Genomic DNA, 27,031 nt, shown 5'->3' with positions numbered 1-27,031 from the left:
ATTTTCAAAACATACCTCAATCTTGGTTTGCATTTGTTTTGACAGCACTAATGTAAGAAATGTGAATTCCATCTTAGATACTACAGATGTGACATTGTTCACACACTTGACTTTGGGTTCTTTTATACATATTCTGCCACCCACTAATGTGCCACTGGTACAGTTTCAGCTTTCGATACTACCTCATTTCATCCTTAATTCATGTGTCCCTCATACTAAGCCACTAGTTATCTGTCTTCATCCAACCCTTCCTATCAAGGATGAGACTAGAAAAATAAGCACATACAGAAATACATCTCTGAAAAATCCCAGGTTTTGCTGCACTGAATGACAAAACTTACATACAAGGAAAACCAAAACAAAACACAACTCATCACTGTCCAAGGTGAACACTCACATCAGCTATTTTCATATGTTCACTATGCTGATGTCTCAGTAGGGACATACCCATTCCCAGACTAACTGAACAGAACCAATGAATCAAACAGAAATAAAAAAAAGTGAACCAAGCTAATAAAATGTCATCCCATTGCAATAATGCCTAAATAAGAACCAATGTTGTTTTATCCCCATATAAAGTACCAGTTAAACCTGTTCTCATGTTTTTCTACCCAGTCCAAACAGGACTAAATGACTGCATTACGAAGATGACCTAGATGGGAATTAGTATCAGTAGTCAACTGAATTAAATTCTACTACCAGAAGTCATATTTTAAATGAGCAAGACCAACTTGTTTTAATTAAACGTGGAACCAGTGCATAACAGAGCATGAAGAGCAGGAAATAGTCTTAAAGGCAATAGTTATTTACTGAAAAGGCTTGTTAACTTTAGAGAAGACCAGAGCTGGTAGCAAAGATTAAGTTCCACTCTTCAATAACACACAGAAACAGAAGAAGTATCACTACTGGCTATTAAAAAAAAAAAAACCCACACAACAAAAAGCCAAGAAAAACAAACAACAACCACCACCTACCAAACAAACAAAACTCATGAACTCTGACATATGACAACAGCAGTAGACACCTGACCAGGCTCGGCAAAACGGTGGTACCCACACCAAGTGTACTTCTGGATTTGAATTCATCTGGAACACAGGAAGTTGTCTTGAGCAAACTTATCTAGTCCAAAAAAGTAGAAACCAATCTTTGTACAGAGAAGTCAAACTGAGGTTGCCCTCTGCTATAGTGGACATGTTACAAAAATAGAATACAATACGTAAAAGAGCTGCTTGCTGTGCTGTGTATTAGAAAACTTCAGTGGCCTACACCACCTGAAGGCAGCACACTCCAGTCCTGAGCAGAAATACCTTCCTTGCAATCTTCTGATTTTTGGTTCTGAAACAGTAAAGGCCACTCTATTTAGGACTGATCAAGTGGAAATATGGTTCAGTTAGGTGGAAATATAGTCCAACAATGGACTGAAAAGTTCAGGAATGGAAGCCACAAGCAACAGGGAAAAAAGGGAGAGTCAGTACATCTGTTAAGTGAGGTTCTATGTGTGCTGCTATCACACCTGAGGTTACCAGCAGTGAAGACACACAAACACACAGACCATCCTCACCCTCTGAGAAGGAAATCAGAGCAACTACCCAGTCCCTCGGATGTAACTTTCAAGGATGCTTCAGTTACTGCACTCACCTTTACATACTGCTTCAAAAAGCCTTTCCGCATGACAAGTATCATTCCTCCCTCCATCCTATGCAGCTGTCACCAGCTACATTCAGGCAAGATACGCAGTAGATCCTTAAGCATCATAAAATAACCTCCATACCCGCCTCTCTTAATTCCAATTGTCTCCATATAAAACGAGTTTCAAAATCTACATTTAACCACTCAAAAAAACCCACAAAAATACAAACAAAAAACCCCACAAAAACCCCCTCAAAACTGAAAGTGTCTGCTTTCTCTCTGTGTAAGGCAACAACTCCATTTGCCATCCCAGCACTGCAGTCCTACAATTTTAGTTAATGTTTGGAGCAGATGAATTTAAGGACAAGTGTAGGATGGAAGCGTGCACTTCACTACACACACGGAATGATCTTTCTATCACAAATGTACAGAGCAAAGTCCAGAAACTCACAAGGTACTGGGAGTGACGGACACGTGCACAATTACAAGCCTCCCACTGATAAAAGCGTATGAAGACTGAAGTAGAGTTTCATGCTGAAGTGGAATGGAAAATGTAAGAGAAACCATAGCCATAAAAAGACACTGCTTTCAGATCCAATACAGAAGGCTACAGCGTATGGCAGGAATTGAACACCCTTATAGACACACTCTTCATTCATTACCATTCCCCTAAGCAGAAAGTAGTTCGCAGAATTCCCCTTATACTCTCAGCACCACCTAGTTCTTTCATGAGACTTCAAAAGAAAGCTGTCAAGGCACTCAACCAGCAGTAAAACTATCCCTCTTCTGCAGGTGTGAGGAACAGGGCACAAAGCTGAAGCAGTTTGCCCACAGTCATCCAGCTCAGCCAGTAATAAAGCCAAAAGAGAACTTGTATTTCTTGAATCTCAAACCCACAGCTACCCCAGGAACCTCACTGCACTCTCTCAAGTTTGGACCAATATATTTTTTTCCTCTATCAAATCACTCTTATTCAGCTCTCCGTCTAACTATAAAAACCTTAAGGATATTCTTCTGGACTGAAAACACGAAATTTGATTTAGTCCAAGCTTTATTTGTAAGTTACTACTTCATATTCATTTAAGTCTGCTATTTTGTTCTATATTATATATCCAGTCTCACTCAGTGGTATAACCTTTTTTCCTGCATATAAGAAACTTCTGTAGCAGCTACAGTAATAAATGCAACTCCTGAAACACTTAATGAATAACTAAACAGAAACAGCTCATTTTATGTGCAGAAGTAGTTTTCAGAGATGCATTAGCTTCATTTCCTCTGGATGTTTTGACAGATCTGACTCAGCTTCAGCAATCTAGCCTTACTTCTATTTTATAACTAGACAACAGCAGGCTGCTGGATGAGATTGCCCCATGACTACCCAACAGCCACAGCCACTGCTCTTCCACTCCAAATGTCTAACAGACTGGCAACAATACAGGAGTGGGAACAGTACAGAGATCTGTCTCAGTGGACTATCACTGCTGTGGCTAAGCAGCAAGATTTGTTTTTTAAAGAAGGAAAGTAGAAGCGCTAGAGGTTGACTGTTCCTCAACCGAGATATCAGATTTTCTTCTGAAACCTGAGCATCAGACCCAGTCCGCCTCTTTTATAATCCATATATTTGGTTAAATCCAGCTTACTTTAGCAAATCAAACCAGTGCTGCCTAACAACGGAACAGGAGCATCACATTTACACTCCTCCAGTAACATCAAATTACAGGAGAACTACACCTTGAAGAAAGCTTGTAGTAAAATGGATACACAACTTCTCTGTTTCCCTTCAAGGTGGGAGATAAGACCTTTACATTACCCATAGAAAAAAATTTATCTGGAGTATAGCTAGATCCTTGCACTAAATACTGGTATATTTCAAGAGTTCATCGCTTTAGGAGAGGGGAGAGAAGGCACAGGGAGAGGGCAGAACTTCTTCATCAGTCCAATATCACAACACACAGAGAATATCCCAAGAGACACGCAGACCTTCAGAACTGTATACTACTTGCATACGCAATAGAGAAGCTCGGGTATGAAAAGGATGACATTTTTATGTCACACAAACAGATGTGACAGCCATTCTGTCAACAAAATGTGTATTTCTAGAGTCCATCACCAGCTCCAAAAGCAGCTGAGACCACCTAGCCATTCATGCCACATTCAAATTCTTAATCTTTGTCTACCTTCATTTATCTTGCATCTCATAATACACTTGTGGATTCTTTAAGCCATATTTATTAGGCTTTTCCAGCTGAAGATCTTCATGTAGAAGACATTACAGAACATAACAGTGTCACATTTATGTCCACACTGGAATTTGCTAGCTTTCCATTTGCATACAAATCCAGAAAAATTCAATAGTGTTAGTTAAAAGCAACAAGCTCTTCACGGTCTTTGCTCGCATTTTCTTTGCAAATAAATTACATTACTAAGCACAGGCATTCAGTGGTCAAGGAGTATTTATGACCTTTTTAGTAGCTACTGAAAGATTTCCAGGTAAGTCAAGAGAAATCATGTACCAAACTCCCTTATACAAACAAGAAGGGAACCTGTAACTGCAGGCATTTTGAAAACTGCTCCCTGCTAAGACACTACTCAGAATCAGAATCTAGCAATTGTTCTTCCACAGAGAGTTCACTGGCTTAAAGGAATTGCATTTTGCATTCGTGCAAGCATGAGACTCGTTACCAGCTGTGGGAGTCCCGAAACATGTCTCCCCTGCAAATGAAAGTCTGACAGTTCTTCAGATTAAAAGAGTTACACAAATAACTTGGCTGATTACAACTTGACAAAGAATTTTCTTACCCAAATATTTGCTTTAAGTCATTCCTCAGAATACTATCTGGAAGATTCTTCAAACAGTTAGCTGTAAAAGTAATTGACAGTACAAAGCCCTACCAGCCAATAACAGCTTGATTAGGTTTATAAGGAGCTCATAAACCTCAGAGGCATACAATATAGGAACGTGTTCCCCCAATTCTTTATGGTTCATGACCACCCAAAGTGCAAAATTATTTTTTACTACCACAATTTTTCCATTCATTTTTGTTTGCAGAACTCCAACTCACACCTGATTTAGGGCATACATTCACTTACTCATTCCCCCTCTTCCCAATAAAGAACCTAGAGGTACTTTCTGAAAAGCAAAATAACCCACTTTTTGTACTGTTATGAACACTGCAAGCAAAATGAAACTCAATATCTCAGCTTTTTTCTACCAAGAAATCAAACAGACTGGCAACAACTGCTTGTGGTGACCTAATACTTAATTAAAAGATTAAGAACACATTCTTTGCTCAGAAGGTATGCAGCATAAAGCCACACACAATTTTATTCCAGATGATTGTGATTTTATTAATATAAACTCCTTTTCCTACTACATATGTCTCCTATATTTCTATTATACATTACTGTGCAAGGACACCACATGACAGTCATTAGGGTGGAACCCAGTGAGGCTTTCTTGTATCAGAAAAGGAAATACATATGCTTTAACAATTACTTTGCAGAGTGTTTATAAACTAGGAGTCCAGCTTTAGAGTTCAGAACTAACGAGGCAAATCAAGTTGAACACATATACACATCTCTATGTCTAGATTAAGCACAGTGCTAACATTTGCCATAGCAAAACTGGTAACATGCATACTCTTAGAAATCCGACCTCCCAAACTCAGGGAATAAACCTCACCAGTCATTTCAGTCACAGCTTCACCTGCTGCTAACCTAGAGATGTCAAGTGGTGCAAGCAAACATGTACATTATATGAAAGATTTTATTTAAGACCTTTCATAATCTAGCAGACAGTCATCATGAATGCTGATCTCCAGCAACATAGACCAGACTAACTAGGAGCTCACAACTCTATTACTAGTTTTCATGATGCTAACTACCAATAGCTTAGTAGTTTTAGTATATTCATATTCAGACCATCTTCCAGCTGAAGAACTGTCTGCTTCTTAGATAGGACTCATGTTCTGATTTCCTCACTTAGAATGTTACTCTGGTGTAAGAGTTTCCAAGACAAAGTACAGCTGAGAAAATACAAGCTCAGAATTTCCATTTGAACTTGGTCAGTTAGCTAGAAACTGTAATGCTACTAATGCAACACGGTATTTTGAACTAATCTACTCTCCCTTCTAGAAAATAAGATTTAAATCTAAGTCAGAGCAATGATATACTTCAGTGTTTCAAGTACATTGCAAGCTTAAAGGATTCTGAAAAGACCTGGTAGCCTTCAAAGAGGAAAAAACAAAACAAACAAAAAAACCCCAAACAAACAAAAACTAACCAAACCCCTAAACAAAACAACAACAACCAAACAATAAACCACCAACAAACCACAACACAGACAACCAAGTCTGGACTTATAAGCTGTTCTTTCAACCTTTCCCCACCTCAGGAAAGATAGCGTTTCCTAACATTCACGAAAATGCCATACCAAAATTACCATGCAAGAAGGACATGGAATAGATTTGATCATTTAGGAGAGGGAAAAATCAAAATGCCCAGTTCCTCTTAGATATCTCAATATGAAACACTACACTGACTGCAAAAGGTCAGCAGGGACACAGAACATGAGCTTACCCAAACCAAGTCAGAGGGTCGAAGCATTAAGCAATGCACTTGCATACCAGAGAGGACTACCTACCAAAGTAGTTAACACAGAAAAACCGTGAGCGATCAACTGCCATCCCAGTGATCCACTGTAGAGTGGTACACACTGCAAGATCAATAGCACTGCCTTCGTAGTTATCAGGGCAAGCAGACACAATACAGGGAAGAGAAACCAACCTTTGATGCAGCCTAGAAGACCTACTTTTTCAAACAAGAGAGCTATTTCTAATTTTTAAACAACCGTTTTTTGCCTTTTCTTCAAACACCAGTTCTCCAAAACATCTTCAAGAGCTTTTCAATTACAGCTCCATTAGACCTTTGCACTGACATTGATTTGAACTGCACTGATCAATTTGAAATAGATAGTAATGGCTCTAGGTAGAGATCCTTGTAAAATGACAGCAGAAGTTCTGGAGTTTATGACTGAAAATACCAGGTGCGATACATTAAAAACAAAATGCCAGATAAGGCTGCATAAGAGTTCTGTCTAACAAGCAAAACTAAATTTCTCACATATCAGTTTATCAAAACATTAAATCCAGCACCAACTGTAAAATACAGGAACAGGCTGATGTCAAAAACTTACATTACAGAGACTAGATATTGACAACAATGCTGAATGTCCTGAATTATCAATCCCTAAAGTTTGTGGAAGCAACAAAAAAACATAAGCTTACACAATCAAAAAGGAGCGGCAGTAAAGTGATGTTTTCTGTGGCATTATAGCACTTTTGCCACCAGCACCAGCCAAAACAGCTCTGGCTGCCAGTGTGACCAAGATAGATGAGGTGGCCTGCTGGGCTGGCCCAGAAACAGGACTCTTAGTCTGCTAGTTAGAGATTTTTGTCTCAGGATAACAAGTGCTGGGCACTGCAAAACACCATGTGAACAACGGAGATGGAGCTCTTTCACGTGTTTTTTTGATGATTTTTCATCATTAAGATTTTTCTATCCACCAACATATACTATAAAGCAAGCCTCCCAGCTGATCGGTATATTCTCTACATTAATCAGTATATTCTCAAAATATTCTGAAAACAGAAGTTCAACTGATTAAAGATAAACTCTCATTTATCCATTTGCATATCTTACACCTGAGATTTCTTTGCTTTTTACCCTTTGAAGCTTCAGGTAACGGTTTCAGCTTTCGCTTGACTTACGCAGTGTCTGATTTCAGTAGAAGCAACTAGGGAGGCTAGACCCTTTGCTCCACAGTGCACTCACAGGCGAAAAAAAGAACTATCAGACTTGCAGGCCAGACATAGGTGGTGAGACACGAAAAGTGCAATCACTTTCAGTTTTGTTTCTCAAACTAAAACCACAAGCTTGCAAAAGTTAAGATTAAAGACTACATTTTTTCTCTCCTCCATCCTTAAAGTTTTGCCTAAAAGGCCTGAGTCACCCAATTACAATGGTGATCTAAAGCATCGCTGCCACTTTTGAATCACAGCTCTGACCATACAGAAAACTGAAGTCACTTAAGTATCAGTACTGCCATGGCACTGCAATCTAACACCATCCTGCACATGCAAAAAGTGCCTTCCTCTGAGGATGACATAGGAAGCAAGGTGAGAAAGAGGTCTAATTGCAGTATCACCTCTTCCTCCTTTTCCTGAGCACCCTAGGTCACAGCTGGAGTAAGATTCCCCCAACCAAGCTCCCACAAAAACCTCTAAACCCCATAACAGGCTGTGAGATGCAGCATGCCATCTATCAGTAGCACAGCCACTGAAGTTACATCACCAGTCACAACTCTGTTGTTCCTCCATCTGGCAATACTCACTTGTCATTTGGGAATATCCATCTCAAAGTGCTCAAATTTGACATTAATACATGATGGCAGCTATATCAGTTGTGCAGCCAAGTGCCAGTGTCTACTCACTTATCTCCATTCTAATGAGACAGCAACAACATCATAAGAGTTCTGTAAGACTACTTTATTTACTTGTTTAGAATTTTCAAATTATGTGAGGAATAAAAATACCTGATAAGGTGATTACTCATTTCCATCTATTGTGATTTCTTTTAGTAATTAAAAAAATACAGTAATCCTAACTTTCCCTTTAAAACGACAGATTTTGAGCTATCAAAACTCAGGAAGACAGCTCTTGAATTAGACTAAATAGCTTCATAAAAATGTTAAACCTTCCACATCTAGTAAGCACTGAGCAAACAGAAAATAAGGCATTGGGAAGTTAGAAACTACAAAACTGAAGTTCTTATATCAGTCTATAGATCCATGGTATGTCTGCATCTCAAACACAGACAAAGATATGATCCTCTTCCCCATTCGAAAGCAGAATAGCTAACTGGAAAAGATCCAGAAATAGATATTAAGCACAAGCAGAGATGTGGGGGGCTACAACCCACGAAGTAAACATGGTTTTGTCTCTTCAGCCCACAAGACACAACCAAAGATTTAATACAGTAGAAATCTAAAGTCACAAGCAGCATAGGGAAAATGAGTAGTATAGTTTTAACAACATAAGAGCCAGAAACCAACAGATTACCTGAAGGCAAGCTTGACAAAAACCACACACGCACCCTCCCAAACAAAAACAGATGCCTCAGTTCTTCACAGATTTAGTTACTGTGAGGAGGAACTTACTCCCAGGTATCACGCACACTAACTGTTCACTCAGCTTTCAACAGCAATTAGCTCTTAGAACGCATATTCATCAAGGGTTATTAAGCAGAAAGGTATTCCCTTGACTCAGGCGGGCCCCAAACCAGCAGGAAAGCAGGAGAGCGCAGGGAAAGCAGTGTCGCTGCCCGCCCGGGTCCAGCCCAGGACAGAGCACCAGGACCCTGACCCTCCGAGCCGGCCCTGTGGGCTCTCGCCTCCATTAAACGGCACCTTCCAGAGCGGCACCGAGAGGCCGCGCAGCCGGAGCGACGCCACACGCTGCGGCAACGCCCCCGGCCCGCTCCCCTCCGGGGCCGGGACAGCGGCCCCCGAACGGCCTGCCCCACCCCGAGGGACCAGCGGCCCCGCTGCCGCCCCTTCGCATCTGCTGAATCACAGCCAGGACGCAGACGGTCCCTCACCCCGGACCAGCAGACGCGGCGGCGAAGTCTGGGCCCGGCGGAGGGCGCGGGGAGCGGCCGGCTGCGCCCCGCCTGCCCAGGCCCCGCTACCGGGGGGGCCAGCACACTCACCCCTGCCCCCTCCCGACCTGCTCGTTACCTGCGCGGCGCCTGGCGGCCCCCAGCTGGCGGCTCCGGCTGCCCCCGCGGTCGCTGCCCGCCGCCTGCCCCTACGAAACCCGCGCCGCGTCGCCACCTCCAGCCCCTCGTCCGGGCGACGCCATCTTGTCTACCTGTCGTCCGCCTCACCGCCCCGGCGACGCGCTGGCGTCACTTCGCGGTGACGTCACCGCAGCGGGGAGAGGGGCGTGGCTAGCCCGGAGCCACGCCTCTTTCCGCTGGGGCGGGCGGCGGCGGCCGGGCCGGTCTCCGCGGCGGCGGCGGGTCTGTCCCCGGGGCTCCTCAGCACCTCCTGCCCCGCACAGCCACGGCATCCTCCGGGGGCTGCACGGAGGCGGTGAGCCGGGCCCGGCGGTTCGCACCTGCAGCACTGTGTGCAGTTCTGGGCGCCACAGTGTAAGAAAGATACAGAGCTGCTAGAGAGTGTCCAGAGAAGGGCTATGAAGTTGGCGAAGGGTTTTGAGGGGAAGCCGTGTGAGGAGTGGCTGAGGTCACTTGGTTCGTTCAGCCTGGAGGAGGCTGAGGAGAGACCTCATGGCGGTTACAGCTTCCTCACAAGGGGAGGAGGAGGGGCAGGCACAAACCCTTCTCTTTAGTGACCAGTGACAGAACCCGAGGGAATGGCAGGAAGATGTGCCATGGAGGGTCAGGTTGGACATTAGGAAAAGGTTCTTCCCCCAGAGGGTGCTGGACACTGGAACAGGCTCCCCAGGGAGATGTCACGGCCCCAAGCCTGACAGTGCTCAAGAAGAGACTGGACAACACCCTCAGACACACGGTGTGAACTGTGGGGTTGTCCTGTGCAGGGACAGGAGTTGGACTCGATGATCCTTGAGGGTCCCTTCCAGCTCAGGACGTTCTGTGATTTCACCCCATGTGCCTCAGCCCCTTCCCTCAGCAGCCTCGGCCGCCTCCACGCCCGCCCCGTCCCCTCCTTGTGGGGCCTGCCCGCTGCAGTGTGCCAGAGCACGGTGCTCAGCCCCTCGTGCATCTTTGCAAGGGGGTTTTCAGCCTTCTGAGAGTGTCTTGGTCCAAAATGAAGGGGTTTCGTCCAAAACGCAGGTGGCAGTTGTGTGTATGTGAGGAAGATGTGGAGAGGGGTAAATTGCAGTAAAACATGGCTGAAAACAGCCAAACTAAAATTCTCTCTTGGGCTTTTTATCCTCGGAGGAAGATGGGCAGCCCGTGAGGTTCTTTTACAGTTGTTTGGTTTGTTGTTGGTTTTTTTTTTTTTCAGTTTGGCTTTTCACAATACCCTTTTCTCCGAGGTTTGTTAGATGAAAGCACCAGAAAAAAAAAAAAAAGGCTTAAAAGAAATGTGTTATTTATCAGGAGAACACAATGTTTACCAATTTCATGTGACTTGAGGTGCCAGAGGGTTTCAAGCAGTCAGGAGCTGCCTGTTTTTGGAGTCTGCAAGTCATATGTTTCTCTTTTTCTGCTCATCTTCCTTCTTTTCTCTGCAATGTCACTTGCAAAACAATAAGCATTTGGTTTGGGTCAATATTTGCCTCCATAAGCGTAGGAAAAAGTGCACATATGAGCTACGTGTACATAAGGAAAAGCACACACCCACCCACGATAGTTTTAAAGTGGCATAATTAAATGAAATTATTCTATATGTCCTTTCATACCCCTCTAATATGGGAGTTTCCTCGTGGAATGGAGCATCGCAATGTGTAACCAAACCACCCCACTGTGCACCGGAGCCCCGCGCCCACTCAGAGAAGCCGGTGACAAAGCGACGCTTCTTGTCGGCCAAACGGCTTCTCCCCGCCGGGCATCGCGCGTCGAGCCTCGGTTCCTCGAAAATAAAACGAAGAAAGAAAAGCTTCAGCCGGTGCCGAGACCAGCGGGGTCCGCGGAGACCTCCGCCCCGCCAGGCGGCGCCGCCCCGCCCTAATGGGGGCCCCCGTTGCCTTGGCAGCTCGCCGCCCTGCCCCCTCCGGTTGCTAGGAAACGAGGCTCTGGGGGCGGGGCTGGGGAGCGGCCGCAAAGGTGCGACGTCGTAAAAAAAAAAAAAAAAAAAAAAAGTCCCGGGGAAAATGTCGTGAAGCGCGGTCGGCGGGGCCTGTGGCGGAGAGTGACCGGGACCGGCTGCCCGCACTTATATGCCCCGTCCCCTGGCGGCCGCTTCCCCCTCCTGCTCCATGTGGGGCCCGGGCCGGGCTCACGGCTTCTCCTCCTCCTCCTCCTCTTCCTCCTCCTTCTGCTACTATGGCCCGGAAAACAGTTAGCAGGAAGCGGAAAGCGGCGGCCGCCGCCGCCGCGGGGCCCGGGGGGCTCCAGGGGGAGCAGGTAGGGTGAGGGGGCCGGGGGGAGGGCCGGGGAAAGCCCTTGTCCCGGGAGCGGGGGTGCGTGCCGGTTTCTGGGTGTAGCCCCGGCCGCGGCTGTCGTGTCCGGGTGCCCGGTTGGGGCGGGGGTTGCGGGTGTTGCCTGGGAGAGGCGGCGTGGCGGGGGGCTGGCGAGCAGTCCGGCCCCGGTGCGTTAAAGCCGGCGGTGCCCGCCGGCCCCCGCTCCCTGCCCCGCAGCGTCTCCTGGTTCTTGCCTCCCCACCCCCGCCGGCGCTGCTCCCGTTGGGTTCAGCCGTTCGGGCCGTAACCGCCGGGTCCCGCCGCCCCCCCGGGCTGCGCGATGCTGCGGGGCGACCCCCGGCCGGGCCGGAGGAGGCCGATGAACAGCGCGGTCGGTATCGGGCGGTGTCACCCCTCACCCCACACCCCCCGGGCTGCCCCCTCCTTTGTAAAGTGCTTCTCGGCTTCCTCTCGCTTCTACAGGCGTCCCAAGGGTGCCAAACTGCTCCGAGCTGTTTTTAACGCTGTCTCAGTGTTACTTCTTTAGTAAATACACATGATTAATTTTATGTTGTTGAAGGCTTTATTAGCATTCCCGAGTTAACCTATGTGTACAATATCCCGTGGGTAGTTTGGAAGACTTCGGTATTTTGCTGAGAATATCTCTGAACTCTGAAAGGTCGTGCCTTACATTTGTTCCAGTTGCTCTATCTAATTTCCGTGGGGTTTTTTTTTCTCCACAGTATGGGTGGGATCACTCAGTTCACAAAAGGAGAAGACTCTGCCCAGTAAAAAGGTCTCTGGTGTACTACCTGAAAGGTAGAGAGATCTGGATGCAGAATGAGTCCAGCTATCACCGCCTATTACATGGATACGCAGCCCAGCAGCTTCCCAGCCTCCTGAAGGAGAGAGAATTCCACCTCGGAACCCTCAATAAAGTGTTTGCCTCCCAGTGGCTGAACCACCGACAAGTGGTGTGTGGCACAAAATGCAACACAGTAAGTGCCACCTCTCTGTTTCTCTGTTAATTATTCCACCCCCACCCTGAATGGTGCTTACCGTAACCAAAGTATGTAGAATGCCAAGGAAAATATTGGGACGTAATTAGGAGCAGAGCCAAAATCATGCATAATTAATTTTGAATGAAGGCGATGGTTAATGATGACCCGTTCTCATCTGAAAATGATGGCTGTGAACTTGAGCATGAGGCACAGGTTCTGCCTGACCTGCGCAGAACACTTCACATCTGTGTGCGGGATGGAGAGCAGCAATGGGGCTCGATGTTCCTTCTTGTCCTGCAAATGGAAAATTAAATGAACGTCACTGCCTTTGCTAAGTGGTTGTCATCATGGCTGGCAGAAGTTGCTAGTAAGACACTAATTTTCGTTATGAAGAATCTTAGGCGGTTTGTTTTTATGTGTGGTTCCATGCTGATCATTTTGAAAAGCTGCTACGAAACTAAAGGCTGTGATTGAACTCGAGATATTTGTCAGAGTAGCTAGAAATGTTCCAAGCTGAAAAAATTAATTTCAGACCTTCAGGATTATTCCTTGCTTGCTCACTTCGTGATTTTTTTCGCTCTAAGTCTGCTTTCAGTGTTCAAATAATTTCTCTTGTTTATGTAACTTTATATGCTTCAGCAAAAACTGAAACTTCTTCGGACTCTTAAAGTGATGCTTCGGATTTGAAACATTATAGGGGAATATTAAAATAACCTCTTATGTGATTAATAAATGCAGGAGTTCATACTTCTTAGGAAATATTCTAACTGTTGGAGTTAGTAGACCAATTTCATTAGCTGAGGTTGCAATTTCATGTATGAAGTTCTGATTGAGTTAGTGCCAAATCCTACATTTGTTCTTTCCAAGTTGCTTAATGCCATAGAAATAAGTCAGGCATTGTGAGGAATGTATAGGTCAAGCAGCTCTTAAACCTCAAAGTGTATCAGTTGCTGTGGTTGTTTCTTTGCCTCATGATTTTTTTTTGCACAGAAGCCAGGCTCAGTGGTTGGACTTGCAAGGTATTTTTTTCTTCAATTCACATATTCTGTTATTATGCATAGTTACACAGCAGGAGGCTTTCATGCAGTAACTCTTAAGAAGCAAGGCCTAGTTGTATAAACAAAACAGTCTTTTAACAGGAATAAGCTTCAAATAGGATCTCTCTCCCTTCTTTCTCCACTTGTGTTCATCGTTTAGGCTAGTCAGCAGCCAGCGCTGTGCATGGAACAGTTTACAGGAGACAAACTCCTGCTGAAACACAAGCTCTCAAAAATCTTGCTTACTCCAGCAAGATCACTGTGTGTTTTATAGAGCTGGAACAATTTTGCTCTGTTCTGTAGCTTCTGTAGTTCCAGCACTGCTCCAGCGAAGATAAATGGACAAGTGCGTTGTTAACGCAACCTTGCAGAAAGTTGTTTGGGACCAAACAATTGTGGAACTGAAGAGGGATTCAACCATATTGTTGTTCCCACCGTATACACTGCAATGAAGTGTGTGGTTCCACAGCTAGACCTAATGTGGACCTTGTCTTTTACAAAGCAAAATGTAAGTATTATGGAAAAAAACATTGTGAAAGACTGTGTATGAGTTATGAATACTGTAATAGCTTTAGTTTGGTTGCTCTATGTTCACATTTGAACAAGTAGAGTGTTAGACTCTACACTCTAATTACGAGATTTTCGCTCTCCTCTCCTGAGTAAGCGACCTAACAAAGGAGAATTTCTTTGCTGATTCTTATATGCTGAAGTTGTGGTGTTTAAGTTGGGAGTAAATCTAAAACAACTTGGTTGACTTTAATGGGTTTTGCTGCATTGGAGTTGCACATAATTAAAGTTAATAAAACAGAAAAATATAAACCATAGCATTCATTTTAATCAAAGCTTGAATGTCACACTGAGAGCTTTTAGCATTTAATTTATAAATTGCCCTTGGCTATGCCATGCCAGAAGGATTCACTATTTTTAATAAGCAAACAAAAATACACTCCTGTCATTGAGAAGTAAGTTTGCTTTTAGTCACTTGACAGTACTAGTCACTATAAACACTGAGTGGAATATGGAGCTCTCTGTTAGCTGCTCATTTTTAATGAGGATTATAACTTGTTTAATTATTTGGGGTAACTTTTTATCCTTCAAAATATCCATGGGTATGGTTGTGTATATGAAATAACTTCATCGTTCTCCAGTGGATCTAGGTGCTCACAGTTAGTCAGCTGTGAATCAAATATTTGAGTTTCTTAAAGGTGCATGCCTTTTCCAATAGATTTCAAATTATGGAACCTATATAAACATTCAAGTGTCTAAAAATTCAAAGACCGTCACCGGGCCTTTACTGAGACAGGATTCTTGTTTGCAAGAACCTCCTCAACTGGAATGGGCTGCTTAAGGATTTTCACATTCAAATCAATGAGCAGGAAAACTCTGAGAGGTGCAGATGTTTAGGGTGTGTCACCTCGGCATCTAAATTGCCAGAGGCTGATGCTGAGAGATCTCAGAAGAAGATACTGTCTGTAATCAATGCCTTCTGTTCATACTTCCCAGACAAACTTTGAGACTTATGTAGGAGACAAGGTTATGGCAAACAAAAACACCGAACAGGAGATTGCTGAAGTTTGGTGTGGTGTGGTTGTTTTTTTGTTTGTTTGGGGTTTTTGTTTTGTGTTTTACCATTTTCAGGAAATGACAAAGACTTCTTTTCTTCCCTTAGTTCTGTGTATGTGTTCACGACATAGTTCTTTTGCTAATTGTTAAGGATGAAAAAATACAAGAGCTGTATATAATTCCCTAAATGCAAGAACTGTATTAGTTTTCAGTTCCTTGAGAATATAATTGCCTCAAATCTTTTTTTTTTTTTTTCCCTGGGCAGGTCTGATAGATATATTTGCATTTAAAAACTTGCTTACTGAATGCTCTTTTCTGGTTTCTCAGGTGGCTCTTCCGAGGCATGAAAGGTTTGCTTTCTGAATGCTAGCTGATAGCTTTCCTCTCTCTGGTAGATTCATCTGTTGCCTTGGATGCCCTGCTGTAAATCACCAGCTCTTTTTTCCTCTCAGAGACTTCTAATTTGTTCAAGAGATCCCATGTCTGTTCTGTACATCTCGTACAATTATAACCTGGTCTTGTAGACCTGGGATTGTTGTGGTGAGAATACAATGCACAGTTACTCCTCCATCCACGAATATGGACTCTATGGGTAAAACGACTTCCACTTGCTTTGCATGTTCACATGTCTTCTGGCTTTGCACATGTAATGAAGAATCAAGAAGACTGCTCATTTCTGATCCCAGGGAGGGAATGAGAAGTCAAGCTCCTGCAGTTTGTAACTCAAAGTCCACAGAACAGTGAGCGAAACTCAGTGTAAATAAACCTCTGATGCCTGTAGCTGGCACTTGCATTCACCTTTTTTTCAGTGGCTTGTGAGTAAATAGCCAGGTGTTGTTTCTTATCTCAAGAGTATTTGGTTTTCAGTCAACTGCATGCGATACCCGTGTCTGCCTTCGAAGTCTGGTACTTTCTGTGCCAGGTATGGTGTGTGTGGCAGAGATGCCCTTTAGCAGCTGAAGTCTCTCACTTCTCCATCCATTGCCATCTGTCGACACGCGTTAACTGTCTACCAGCCTCTTGAAATCAAACACAGAGGGCAAGACACACATAAAAACTGACAAATGTGGTTTTTGCAGTGAACAATTCCAATGACACCAAAGTGTGTGCCTGTTAGCTAGTAGAGCTTCAGTTTCATAGCAAGGTGGAGTGTCTGATTGCATGGTCTTGTCTCTGGAAATGTGAATTCAGAGTCAGTCAACTCGCTGGCTGCTTTTATTGCTGCTCGCTTCTTAGATGGATTCTTTATATTCTGGATTATTCCTCTTCATGCTCTTTCAAGGAGGATATTTGAGGCCGTTACCCACTTATGTCACCTGTACTGCGCAACCTGTGAGTAGGTTTTGTATTAGGATTAGTGCATGTTAGTGCATGGCTGATGTACTTGCCAAGCCACTCTCCATGATATCTCAGAAGTCGTGGCCATCAGGTGAAGTCCCTGCTGACTGGAAAAAGGGAAACATCACACCCATTTTTAAAAAGGGTACAAAGAAGGACCTTGGGAACTACTGACCTGTCAGCCTCACCTCTGTGCCTGGGAAGATGATGGAACAGATCCTTCTAGAACCTCTGCTGAGGCACATGGAGGACAGGGAGGAGATTTGAAACCACCAGCATGGCTTCACCAAAGGGAAATCCTGCCAGACCAACCAAACCACCTTCTGTGATGGAGTGACTACGTCAGTGGACAAAAGGCAGAGCTATAGATGTCATCTATCTGGACTTGTGTAAAGCCTTTGACACGGCCCCCCACAGCATCCTTCTGTCTAAACTGGAGAGATATGGATTTGATGGGTGGACTGTTTGGTGGATGAAGAGTTGGTTGGATGGTCGCACCCAGAGAGTAGTGGTCAATGGCACAATATCTGGATGGACACTAGTAACAAGTGGTGTCCCTCAGGTGTCCGTATTGAGAGCAGTACTGTTTAATATCTTCATCAGTGACATAGACAGTGGGATCGAGTGCACTCTCAGCAAAGTCTGTGGATGACACCCAGCTGAGTGGTGCAGTTGACGCGCCTGAGGGACAGGATGCCATCCAGAGGGACCTGGACAAGCTCAAGGAGTGGGTCCCTGTGAACCTCATGAGGTTCAACAAGGCCAAGTGCAAGGTCCTGCACCTGGGTCGGGGCAACCCCTGGTATTAATACATACTGGGGGATGAAGGGATTGAGAGCAGCCCTGCAGAGATAGACTTGGGGGTGCTGGTGGATGAAAGGTTGGACACGAGCTGGCAATGTGCGCTTGCAGCCCAGAAGGCCAGTTGTATCTTGGGCTGTATCACAAGCAGCGTGGCCAACAGTTCAAGGGAGGTGATTCTGCCCCTCTGCTCCACTCTGGTGAGACCCCACCTGGAGTCCTGCATCCAGCTCTGGAGCCCTCAGCACAGGACAGACGTGGACCTGTTGGAGAGGGGCTAGAGGAGCCACAGAAATGATCCGAGGGCTGGAACAGCTCTGCTGGGAGGACAGGCTGGGAGAGTTGGGGTTGTTCAGCCTGGAGAAGAGAAGGCTCTGGGGAGACCTTATTGTGGCCTTTCAGTGCTTAAAGGGGTTCTATGAGAAAGATGGGGACAGACATTTTAGCAGGGCCTGTTGTGATAGGACAAGGGGTGATGGTTTTAAACTAAAGGAGGGGAGATTCAGGCTGGACATGAGGAAGAAATATTTTACAATGAGGTTGGTGACACACTGGTCCAGGTTGCCCAGAGAGGTGGTGGATGCCCCATCCCTGGAGACATCCCAGGCCAGGCTGGATGGGGCTCTGAGCAACCTGATCTAGTTGAAGATGTCCCTGCTCATGGCAGGGGGGTTGGACTAGGTGAGCTTTGAAGGTCCGTTTCAACCCAAACTATTCTGTGATTCCGTGTTCAGATCTACACTGAAAAGGAGATGTACGAATTTGATAGCTTGAAGAGTCCATGTTTCTTTGGGGCTTGACATATATTAATTAATCTGTATTGCCAAAGAACAGAAGAACCTTATACCAGGCATTTTATGAACATAGAAAAGAGGGATGTTTACAATCTGAATAAAAGGCAAGACTGAGAACTGGGAAAAATCAAACATTGTTACCCAGTGTCACCAGCAATACTGTTTGTGTAATGACACTGTAACCATTGTCTTGCCTTTGTTTTATTAGCAAAAAACCCAAATTTGTAGGAATACAATTATGTCATTTTCCAGCTTGGCTGAGAGTGAAATTTTTATGACCAGCTTCAGCTGTTCTGGAGTTGTGCCTTCCTGAATGGGATGTTCCCACCTGCTCATTCTTGCTGGCACTGATGTGCCTGTGGCTGGGGAGTCAGCTGGATCAGCTCGCTGCTTTGTGTTCGGACGGATTTTCCTGTAGGGTCAGTTTTCACCAAATGCAGAGATATGATCCAGCTGACGTTGCAGCTACCTGAGGACTAGTAGCTGTCACAAGGGTGGCGAGACTGGGTGGGTGAGGAAGAAGCACATGGATTCTCAAAGACTGGCTTAAACTAATTGTGAAACTTAACTGCGATTGATTCTCTCTCTTAGTGGCTCTGTTTTTAGCAAGGCATTGTGTTTGTCTTGGGTTTCTTTCAAATGTTAGTGTGAATGACAAGATGTGGCTGTGATTTTTTTGAGAGCAGTACGTGAAGAGATGGAGGGCAGTGCGTATCATGAGCCCTTCTTCCTGTGTGAAGACCAAGCACTCTCATGCAAGTTTCAAATCTGTGTCCATCCTGCTTGTGTAATAAAAGCATGTTGTAGCTCAGGGTAGCACTTTTTGCTTTTGTTCCAATTGATTTGTACAATCAACTAAAAGATCAGGCTGCCTGTTCATCTGCTGTTTTGTGTGCAGGGGTGGCAGCAGAGGACACCAGGGAGTCTACATGCTGCCTTGAAATGGCATTTCATAGGCACATGTTTTAATCTTACTGTATAAAGTCAATGCTTTCCATTAAAAATGCATGGGAAGGGGTCTTACATTTAATGAATGTATACCTTTGGTTATTTATTTATTTTTTTTCCCATAAACTGTTGTCTCCAAAAGACAGATCAAGAAATGGAAGTAGACATGACAGAAGAGCCTGGCAAACCATTCTGCTGTCAGCATTGTATATAAGAGAAGGGTAGATTTTTGCAGCTCAGGCTCTAGTCCTCAGATACTGGATTCCCTGCCACAGCGTTTACTTTTGGCAAGTCGATTAGTTAAGTTCCCTCGTCAATGAAGTGGAGCAGTTTTTTGATTAACTTGATCATAAGCAGTTTTAAAAGGGGACAGCCACATAGAAATGTATGGGAGCCATTTGCGAAAATTACTTCTCGCCACTTCTGCAAACCAAAATAAAAATAAGCATACGGCAAGTAATCTCATGGGGTGTGAAAAGTAGGGCCAGATCATAAAGATTCGTGGCTATGACAACTATAGTACCCAGTCATGGCTGTTTGCCTTGATCCTCGAGTGACAGCGCTGTTGCATGCGGTACCTCAGAATTGCTTTAAAAATAAAAGACTGAAGGTGAATTTCTTGCTGTCATGTCATCCAGCCTGTTTCCTTGTTAGAACAAGGTTGTCCTGCAGAGAACGTGACAGCTGAGTTTTTCACAGATGAAGTGTGGTCCTTGGCCTTCTGGCAGGTGGCCAAAGCAATCCTGGCTTAGTAAATCTGGCATGTTAAGTTATTTGGCACGCTAATGGCTGACATGCATACGTTTTACTGTCAGGAAGAACCAAATTATATGTAAAGCTTAAAAACAAGGGGCAAATATGCACAATTCACTGTCTGGAGATTGGTGGGGGTTTACTGCATCCAGGAGGAGTTTTTGTGGCTGATTTTTAGCTTCTATATGATGAGTAGCTGGGAAAGAAGTTCTTATTCCTGCTTGAGATAAAGAAAAAAAAAGTATAGTTCAGCTATGGGGGCTTGGGCAAGACTCTTAGACGCCAGACTGCTTTGGAGTTATTTGCAGATGTATTGAAGGTACCAGTTTTGTTAGAAGAAGTAGGCCAATTTCTGGTTTTTTCTTTGAATTTATGTCATTTTATACTGTGGTTTTGGCTGTACTTTATTAAAAGCAGTCAGATATTTTGTACTTTATTTACTGTAGTGTCTTTAAAACTCTTAAAACAGTATTTAAATTTTCTGCATTCTTAGCTGGGTGCCTATCTTGTTTCTTAACATTCCTCCCTTTTTTGGCTTTAGAAGTGTCTAACAACTGTTTGGCTTCTCTTGGCTTCTGTTTTCTGTATTTACAGGGAAAATTTCTTGGCAATCAGTGGTGCAGTGTGAGCATCTGTCTTCCTGCCCCAGGTGATGCAAGAATCCTAGCATACGCAGACAGTGCTTGCTTATTTTATTCTAGGGTAGCGGTGGTTGTTTTTAAACTAACCACAGTGTGCCAAGTTCCTTACCAAGCAAGGGGAGAAGTTGCTGCTTAAAACCGTACAGCTGAAACTACAAATCTTGTCCCTTAACTGAGTGAATTTTCTTGCCCGAAGGGCAGTTGCTGTTCTGCTTGAGGTAATACTGTGCAACCAGAGGAGATGTGAAGCAATGACAAAGCAATTCAAGGGCTGAGGATAGATTAGAGTAGGGTACAGCAGGTGAAAGCACTGCAAGAAATGTGTCCTGTTGCTGCTTCTGAGAAAATCTTACTTTTGAAACTTGTTATAGGAAAACGACATCGAGGTTGAAGATCAAGGGCAGAAATGTGAGGGTCTGATGCTTCAGCACTGTGTGTGTCCAAGTTCTTTACCTTTTCAGCCTAGTTAGGTTAGAGTTTACCTAAAGGAATTCTGCATTAGAGTGATCTTCATTAACATTGTATCAAACATGGATGTATGATAGTGTTGTCAGACTGGAGAATGCGAAGGGTTTTTAATTTCAGTCCTCATACCTGTTGAGATGCTCTTTGAAGTATGAGTCTCTTACAGCTGAAGCCCAATTTTCCCGAGTCTGTGGACATCCTAAGCTGTGGTTGTGTTTTCCTAATTAGCACTTCTGGTGCCAGCTTTAGGACTTGCAGATGACACATGCAAGCCTTAATCTTAGGTACTTAAATGTTGATTTTTGTGTTTTGTTTGTTTGGTTTTCAGTAGTTGGAGGAGGATGGGGGAGGGAGTTGTGTTTCTGCTGGAAGGAAGAAGGGGCAGGACAAGCAGGATGAGAGGAGAGGGAATTACTGGTACTGATCCTATAGTGCAAGTGTTAATTTTCAGGGATGTGGTTAGGGCAGAGGGACTGCTGTGTGCATCATGCTTTAACCAGCTGTCTCGGGCAGTGAACTGCATTGTAAACCTTGGGAGAAGTGAAGAGTGCCTCCCTCCTACCCAGCTGCACTTCAGCTGTTGCCTGACCCCACACCTGCGTGTAGAACAAAGAACTAAACAGGAGAATTCAGTCCCTGTAGGAACAGTCATCTGTGCAAGGCTGCTGCATACCGAGGAAGAGCAGTTGCAGGTTGAAGGTGATGCATAATTGTAGACACAACACAAGCGTAATTCTAGACGCAACACAGAAATAGCAATGAAGGGATTTCCGCTTTCTCTGTAGAATGAGTTTACCATACCATACTTGATCAGGTTTTGATTTGACATTAATATCTGCTAGTTTGGTACATCACTAATAATAAATATGCAGCTACACTTTCTTGGTTTGTGAGAGTTCACCAAAAGCAACTTGTACATATAACTTCTCCCTGAGAACCTCTAGGTTTCTCTTCTCTCCTTCTAGGAGTGTCTGACAAAGGATTTCAGAACAATTTATTTTAGCTGTGCTTTTTTTAAATAACAATGGGTTTTCTTTTCTATTCCTGTTGCCTTCTCCATCTTCAGTTTACTTCCAGAGGCTTTGTTTATAGAAGGGACAAACTTAGGGAGGGGTGTAGAATGGAATTTAATTATAATTCTAGGCTGTGATTCTGCATCATGTAGTGCCAAGTCACCTTCAGATCCTCCATTTCCTTGCGTCACACCTGCCTCCTCACAAGCCTTGTCCCACCTGTTGTACCTACTTGACTGTTGGTGCAGTTGCCCCCTGGACACACGTGGAATGATCTGGCACAAGAGCCTCCCAAATGAAAGTGCACTTTGGCAGGCCATGTAAAACTTTGTTCTAGTTTAGGTTGTAACGCTACGGTTGCATATGTTTGAACTGACATATCTTTATGTGTAATGTCTGTTTGAAGAACTATAAGGTTTTATAACTGAGTTTTCTGCCAAGGGGACACTGACATAGAGCTCCAACTTCCAGTCTTCATGCACGATGAGGTAGGTAGCTGGATACCCTTTTAGATGTTCGCATTGACAGTACTACATTTAGTTATTATTCTCTGGGTATCACCAGAAAAACAACTCTAATTATATAAATGTATGAAGTGTCAGTTTGCCAAAGCAAAAAATTCATGGTAAGGATGTTACCTGGGAGGCAAGAGACTTGTGCTGAGCCTTTTGGGACTTCCTGGCTGTTTCGAGTCTCTCTCGCTCACCGTTGTACAGGGAAACTGGAAAACAATATTTTTTTAAATCACAATATTGAACAAGGAAAGAGTTTTAGTTATAAGGGTTTTGTTAAATGGGAAACGTCCCATGACAAATTTCTCTCCTCTCTCTACTGTTAGAGTGAAAACCAAATGGGATGATTGGAATAAAAAACACTAATGAAGTTAGTTTACTTGTTTTAAGAGGGAATTTAGGCATTTTCAGCCATACTTGTGGATTCCAACTTGAAAAGAATGACAAGTCAAAATAGGGAGGATAATTTACCATCTTGTTTTTCTTATCTGTTTGATGATGACTTGCATCTCCTGGTTTTTTTCCTCAGTTATTTGTAGTAGATGTCCAGACTGGTCAAATTACCAAGATTCCTATTCTGAAAGATCGTGAACCTGGCATGGTGAACCAGCAGGGATGTGGCATTCATGCCATTGAGCTCAACCCCTCGAGGACCCTCCTGGCCACAGGTGGAGACAACCCCAACAGCCTTGCAATTTATCGTCTGCCTACACTTGATCCTGTCTGTGTGGGAGATGTAAGTCGGAGTATTTGGGAAAAGTTTATTCTATCACTTAAAAAATTTACTACCTTGAAGCGCCCAATGTCAGCGCAGGGTTAAAATTTGGGAGTCGTATAGTGGAGAGAGAATTTCTAAAATCTTGAAAACATCCTTGATTAAGTTGTCTTTTTTTACGAGGTACCTCAAATGAGAGAGAGTACCTAAACATATGAGACAGTTTTCGGGTTCTGAATCAGATTTCTTCTTCCTCACCTACATTCAGGTCTACTTCAGATTACTTTTAAGTACTGAAGATGTAACAAAATCCTAAATGTTTAAGTCTAATTGTGGTGGTGACCTCTGAAACTGCTTTTAGTGAAGAAGCTGATTTGAGGAACTGAAAATATGATAGAAGTTGTTAAAATTTTCCCCTTCTCCAGTGCAGCTTCTGTATGCATTATTCCAGAGGTGGAACTTGGCTTTAAGGATTGGTTCTAACCCAGTGGTTTATGGCTGTTTGTTACACTCTGGTACTGCTTATATTTCTGAAATATCATGAGCCCTTTTTAAAATAGCCAGTCTTAAAAAGAGAAGAAGGATTATGTTAGGATAGTGGTGTCCCATAAGCACTTCTCTCTCATTTCTCCTTTTTGATCAGGACTTCACATAGATGCTAACTAGAACAGCAGAGGTCGGGTCAGAGTTTCTGCAGCAGCAGATAACCACCTGCAGAAAGGCACAACTCTGAAGATTTGTATGACTTGCTATGCATTTGTGTGCTGCTGTGACTCTGCAGCTTTTCATACAGAACTAGAGCCTTATAGCATTTTTCCCTATAGGTTTCTCACCTGCCGAAGAAAAGGTTCTTGAAGTAACAGTCTTGAAAAATTAATCTGTGGGTCATATATTGTGAACACAAGGCTTTGGTTATTTCTTGTAGTAGGGATGTGCATTTGAGGAAATAAGTAGCTACTTTACAGAAGGAATGTTGCTTTCCAAATGGAAAATCTAAGTCCTTAGAATTGATTTCTCTTTGTCCTTGGTCAGAGACCTGTTTTTTTAATCACTTAATTGCTCTCTATTCATGATACAATTCAAACTTTTTTAAAAGTTAAAATTAGTGTTAGATGCGTAAACTTCTCCAGCTTGATACTGGAATCTTATCTGCATGTTTTTAATGCAGGTCTGTCTTCTGAGTTTGTACTAAAAAAGTGAAGAATACTTACCTGCTTTGGGACCACTCTAGAGTATAATGACACAGAAAAATCTGTCTTTTTTCTTTTAGGATGGACATAAGGACTGGATATTTTCAATTGCGTGGATCAGTGATACTATGGCTGTTTCTGGTAAAATAATTTTTCTCTCTCTTTTTTTTTTTCCCCCCCCTCTTCAGAAATTTAAACTGATGTACCATACTTGACAGATCTTGGGGAAAACCCTTGATCAGGACATTTGAAACTACTTGGAACTACTTTGGCTATTTAAACCCTTTTTGGTCTTAATACACTGCTTCACTTTGTTTTATTTGTATGTTCCTGGTCTAGATTTTATTTTTCTAGTATCACAGGGAATTTTACTCTTTCCAGTAGATGTTGCCATGAGAGGGTGTCTGAACACAAAGAGTTACAGGAAAGGTTTCCACAGAAGAATAAGAATTTCAAGAGGGGTGTTGGTTATCAGATAATAACTTTGGAATAGAGCACAACAATATCAGTTTCCTGAAATCCTATGAAAGGCTAATTAATGAATACTGTCTTTTGTCAAGCTATAAGTATACTTGTGTGTGTATATATACATGTATATTGATATATATACTATGGCAGTAAATATAGAAGGCTGTAATAGAAAAGGTCAGTTCTTGACTTTTTAGTAACTAGTTGAACAATCAGTGTAACTTCAGAAAGTATTACTTACTTGGATAAAGGCAGCAATACTAATATGCTCTTGCATTCATTTAGTAGTTTACTGTTTGCTGACAGAGTGTAGTATTCTGTACAAGGAGGTATCAAACTGCAGGTGACAGAAGGTCATAAGAGTCTCATATAAAACTCAAATACTTGAATTGTTAGTTCAGTAAGATTTTTATTTTCAGAAAATAAAAAGCTAATCCAGGAATTTTATTTTGAATTTAATATAAAAATTTATTCTTCCAAGTTTCCAACCCAAATATCCGCATTAAAAACCATTGTCAGCTAGTAAGCTTGAACAGCAGAGGGATTACGGATATCCAAGGGAAAGATAAGGACCCACTGGAACAGAGAGGCACAGAATGTGAGACTGAAGTGTGTTGCTCCTAATGTTTCATCCGTGCTCAAGGGTGGAGGTGGAGTAGAAGACTGCTGTGTTCTCTGTTGTGTGATGCTTGCAGCAGGATGTAGGTTCTGGTCTCCAGACCTGAGATATCAGGGAAGACTCATTGAAGGCAATTTGCAAGTCTGATTGCTAAACAAAGTTATTCAGAACCTCATTGGTGACCCTAATCAGGAGAAAACAAAGACAAGTAACTTCTGACATTGATTTAGTCTTACAGATTTCCATTACGTCTGTATCTGAAAGTGCCGAGCAGAAATATTTGAACTCCAAACATGGAGGATATAGCAAATATCTTTGCCTGAATTAAGAAACTAAATGCATTTTTGGTGACTTTCTTGGGGCAAGTTAAATGCCACACAAGGGAAAAAGGGCACTTGGTTGCATGGCAGATCACACCAGTCATGTAGCCTGAGGTCTGAGATTTGGCAGTACACTTTCTCACTGCCATCAAAACTGTTGAGGGAGTACAAAGAGAACCCAAGGCTCGATTATTCCTCTTGCTTGTGTTAACTTCAAGAAGAACAAGGCCTGTAGAACCTTCACCAGTGTATTTCGGTAGTCCCTAAGCATAAAATTAAACTCTTGACTAAACTGCCAGAGCTGAAGGAGAATGCATCATTCCACTCAGTTGTATTGGCTGGAGAAAAAGCTTTCCGTGGCAAAAGCTTCAGATGGCATGAATAATAATTGCGAGGATGGCACGAGCCTAGGCAACAAATTATATTCTCCTTGGCTTCAGGGCTATCCAGTTGAACAACATATGTTGACTTTTTCCCCTGCCAGGGCTATTAAAAGGGACAGCTTCCTCCTAAAGTATGTCAAGATATTTTAGAAATTCTGCTGCTGAGTATTCAGCCTCCATAACAAACAAGATTAGGTGCCATTAAAAACCATCAGCTCGTGAACTGTCTGGCAGGCTGTTGCATCATGTGCTGCCTGTTGCTGTGTGAGTGCCTTTATGAAGCTCCTGTTGTATTTGGCTGTAGTAGGTGATAGTGGCAAATGACTGAATCAATCTGTGAGGGGACAAAGCCATCTCTGCTATGCTGGACCACCCGTATTGCAACAAGATGTTTTCCTCAGCTGTCTGCCTTTGCAACTTATTCCCTTTGATGTACAAAAGCCTGTAAATTTAATAGTCTGATGTAGGCGTCTAGGTTTTTTCCAGCGTCTTCAATACATGAAATATTTCTTATGCATTCCCTGTGAGAGAAGGAGAGATGTGTTTTTCACATTGTGTAGGGAAGAAACTGAAGTACATGTGAAATCTGTCAGAGCTGACTTAGATGGAAGTGAATTGCCTAAACACCAGAAGGGATGGGAATAGGGCCTTGCATCAACCTGTGTTGATCTACAAACCAAAGACATTTAACTTTTTCATCCAGTATTGTTAGTCTTATTGATTAATATTTTT

General features: G+C 43.3%; 2 protein-coding genes across 2 annotated transcripts in view; one reads left to right on the top strand and one right to left on the bottom strand.

Annotated features, from left to right (window-relative positions):
* The window catches only part of UBAP1 (ubiquitin associated protein 1), a 37,224-nt gene extending 27,658 nt beyond the window's left edge, over window positions 1–9,566 (bottom strand). The window contains exon 1 of the mRNA XM_065656118.1: window positions 9,425–9,566. The gene's annotated coding sequence lies outside the window, so the exon portion shown is untranslated. The remainder of the gene's footprint in view (window positions 1–9,424) is intronic.
* Window positions 9,567–11,489: 1,923 nt separating this feature from the next.
* Window positions 11,490–27,031, top strand: part of DCAF12 (DDB1 and CUL4 associated factor 12) — a 29,988-nt gene continuing 14,446 nt past the window's right edge. The window contains exons 1-4 of the mRNA XM_065657033.1: window positions 11,490–11,742; window positions 12,482–12,736; window positions 23,134–23,340; window positions 24,590–24,650. Coding sequence (XP_065513105.1) covers window positions 11,662–11,742; window positions 12,482–12,736; window positions 23,134–23,340; window positions 24,590–24,650 — 604 coding nt within the window. The 5' untranslated portion in view covers window positions 11,490–11,661. The remainder of the gene's footprint in view (window positions 11,743–12,481; window positions 12,737–23,133; window positions 23,341–24,589; window positions 24,651–27,031) is intronic.

The sequence above is a fragment of the Caloenas nicobarica genome, chromosome Z, assembly GCF_036013445.1.
Source record: "Caloenas nicobarica isolate bCalNic1 chromosome Z, bCalNic1.hap1, whole genome shotgun sequence".
Classification (NCBI taxonomy): Eukaryota; Metazoa; Chordata; class Aves; order Columbiformes; family Columbidae; genus Caloenas; species Caloenas nicobarica.
Note: the sequence above shows the minus strand (reverse complement) of the source record. Positions and strands in the feature narration are given on the sequence as shown.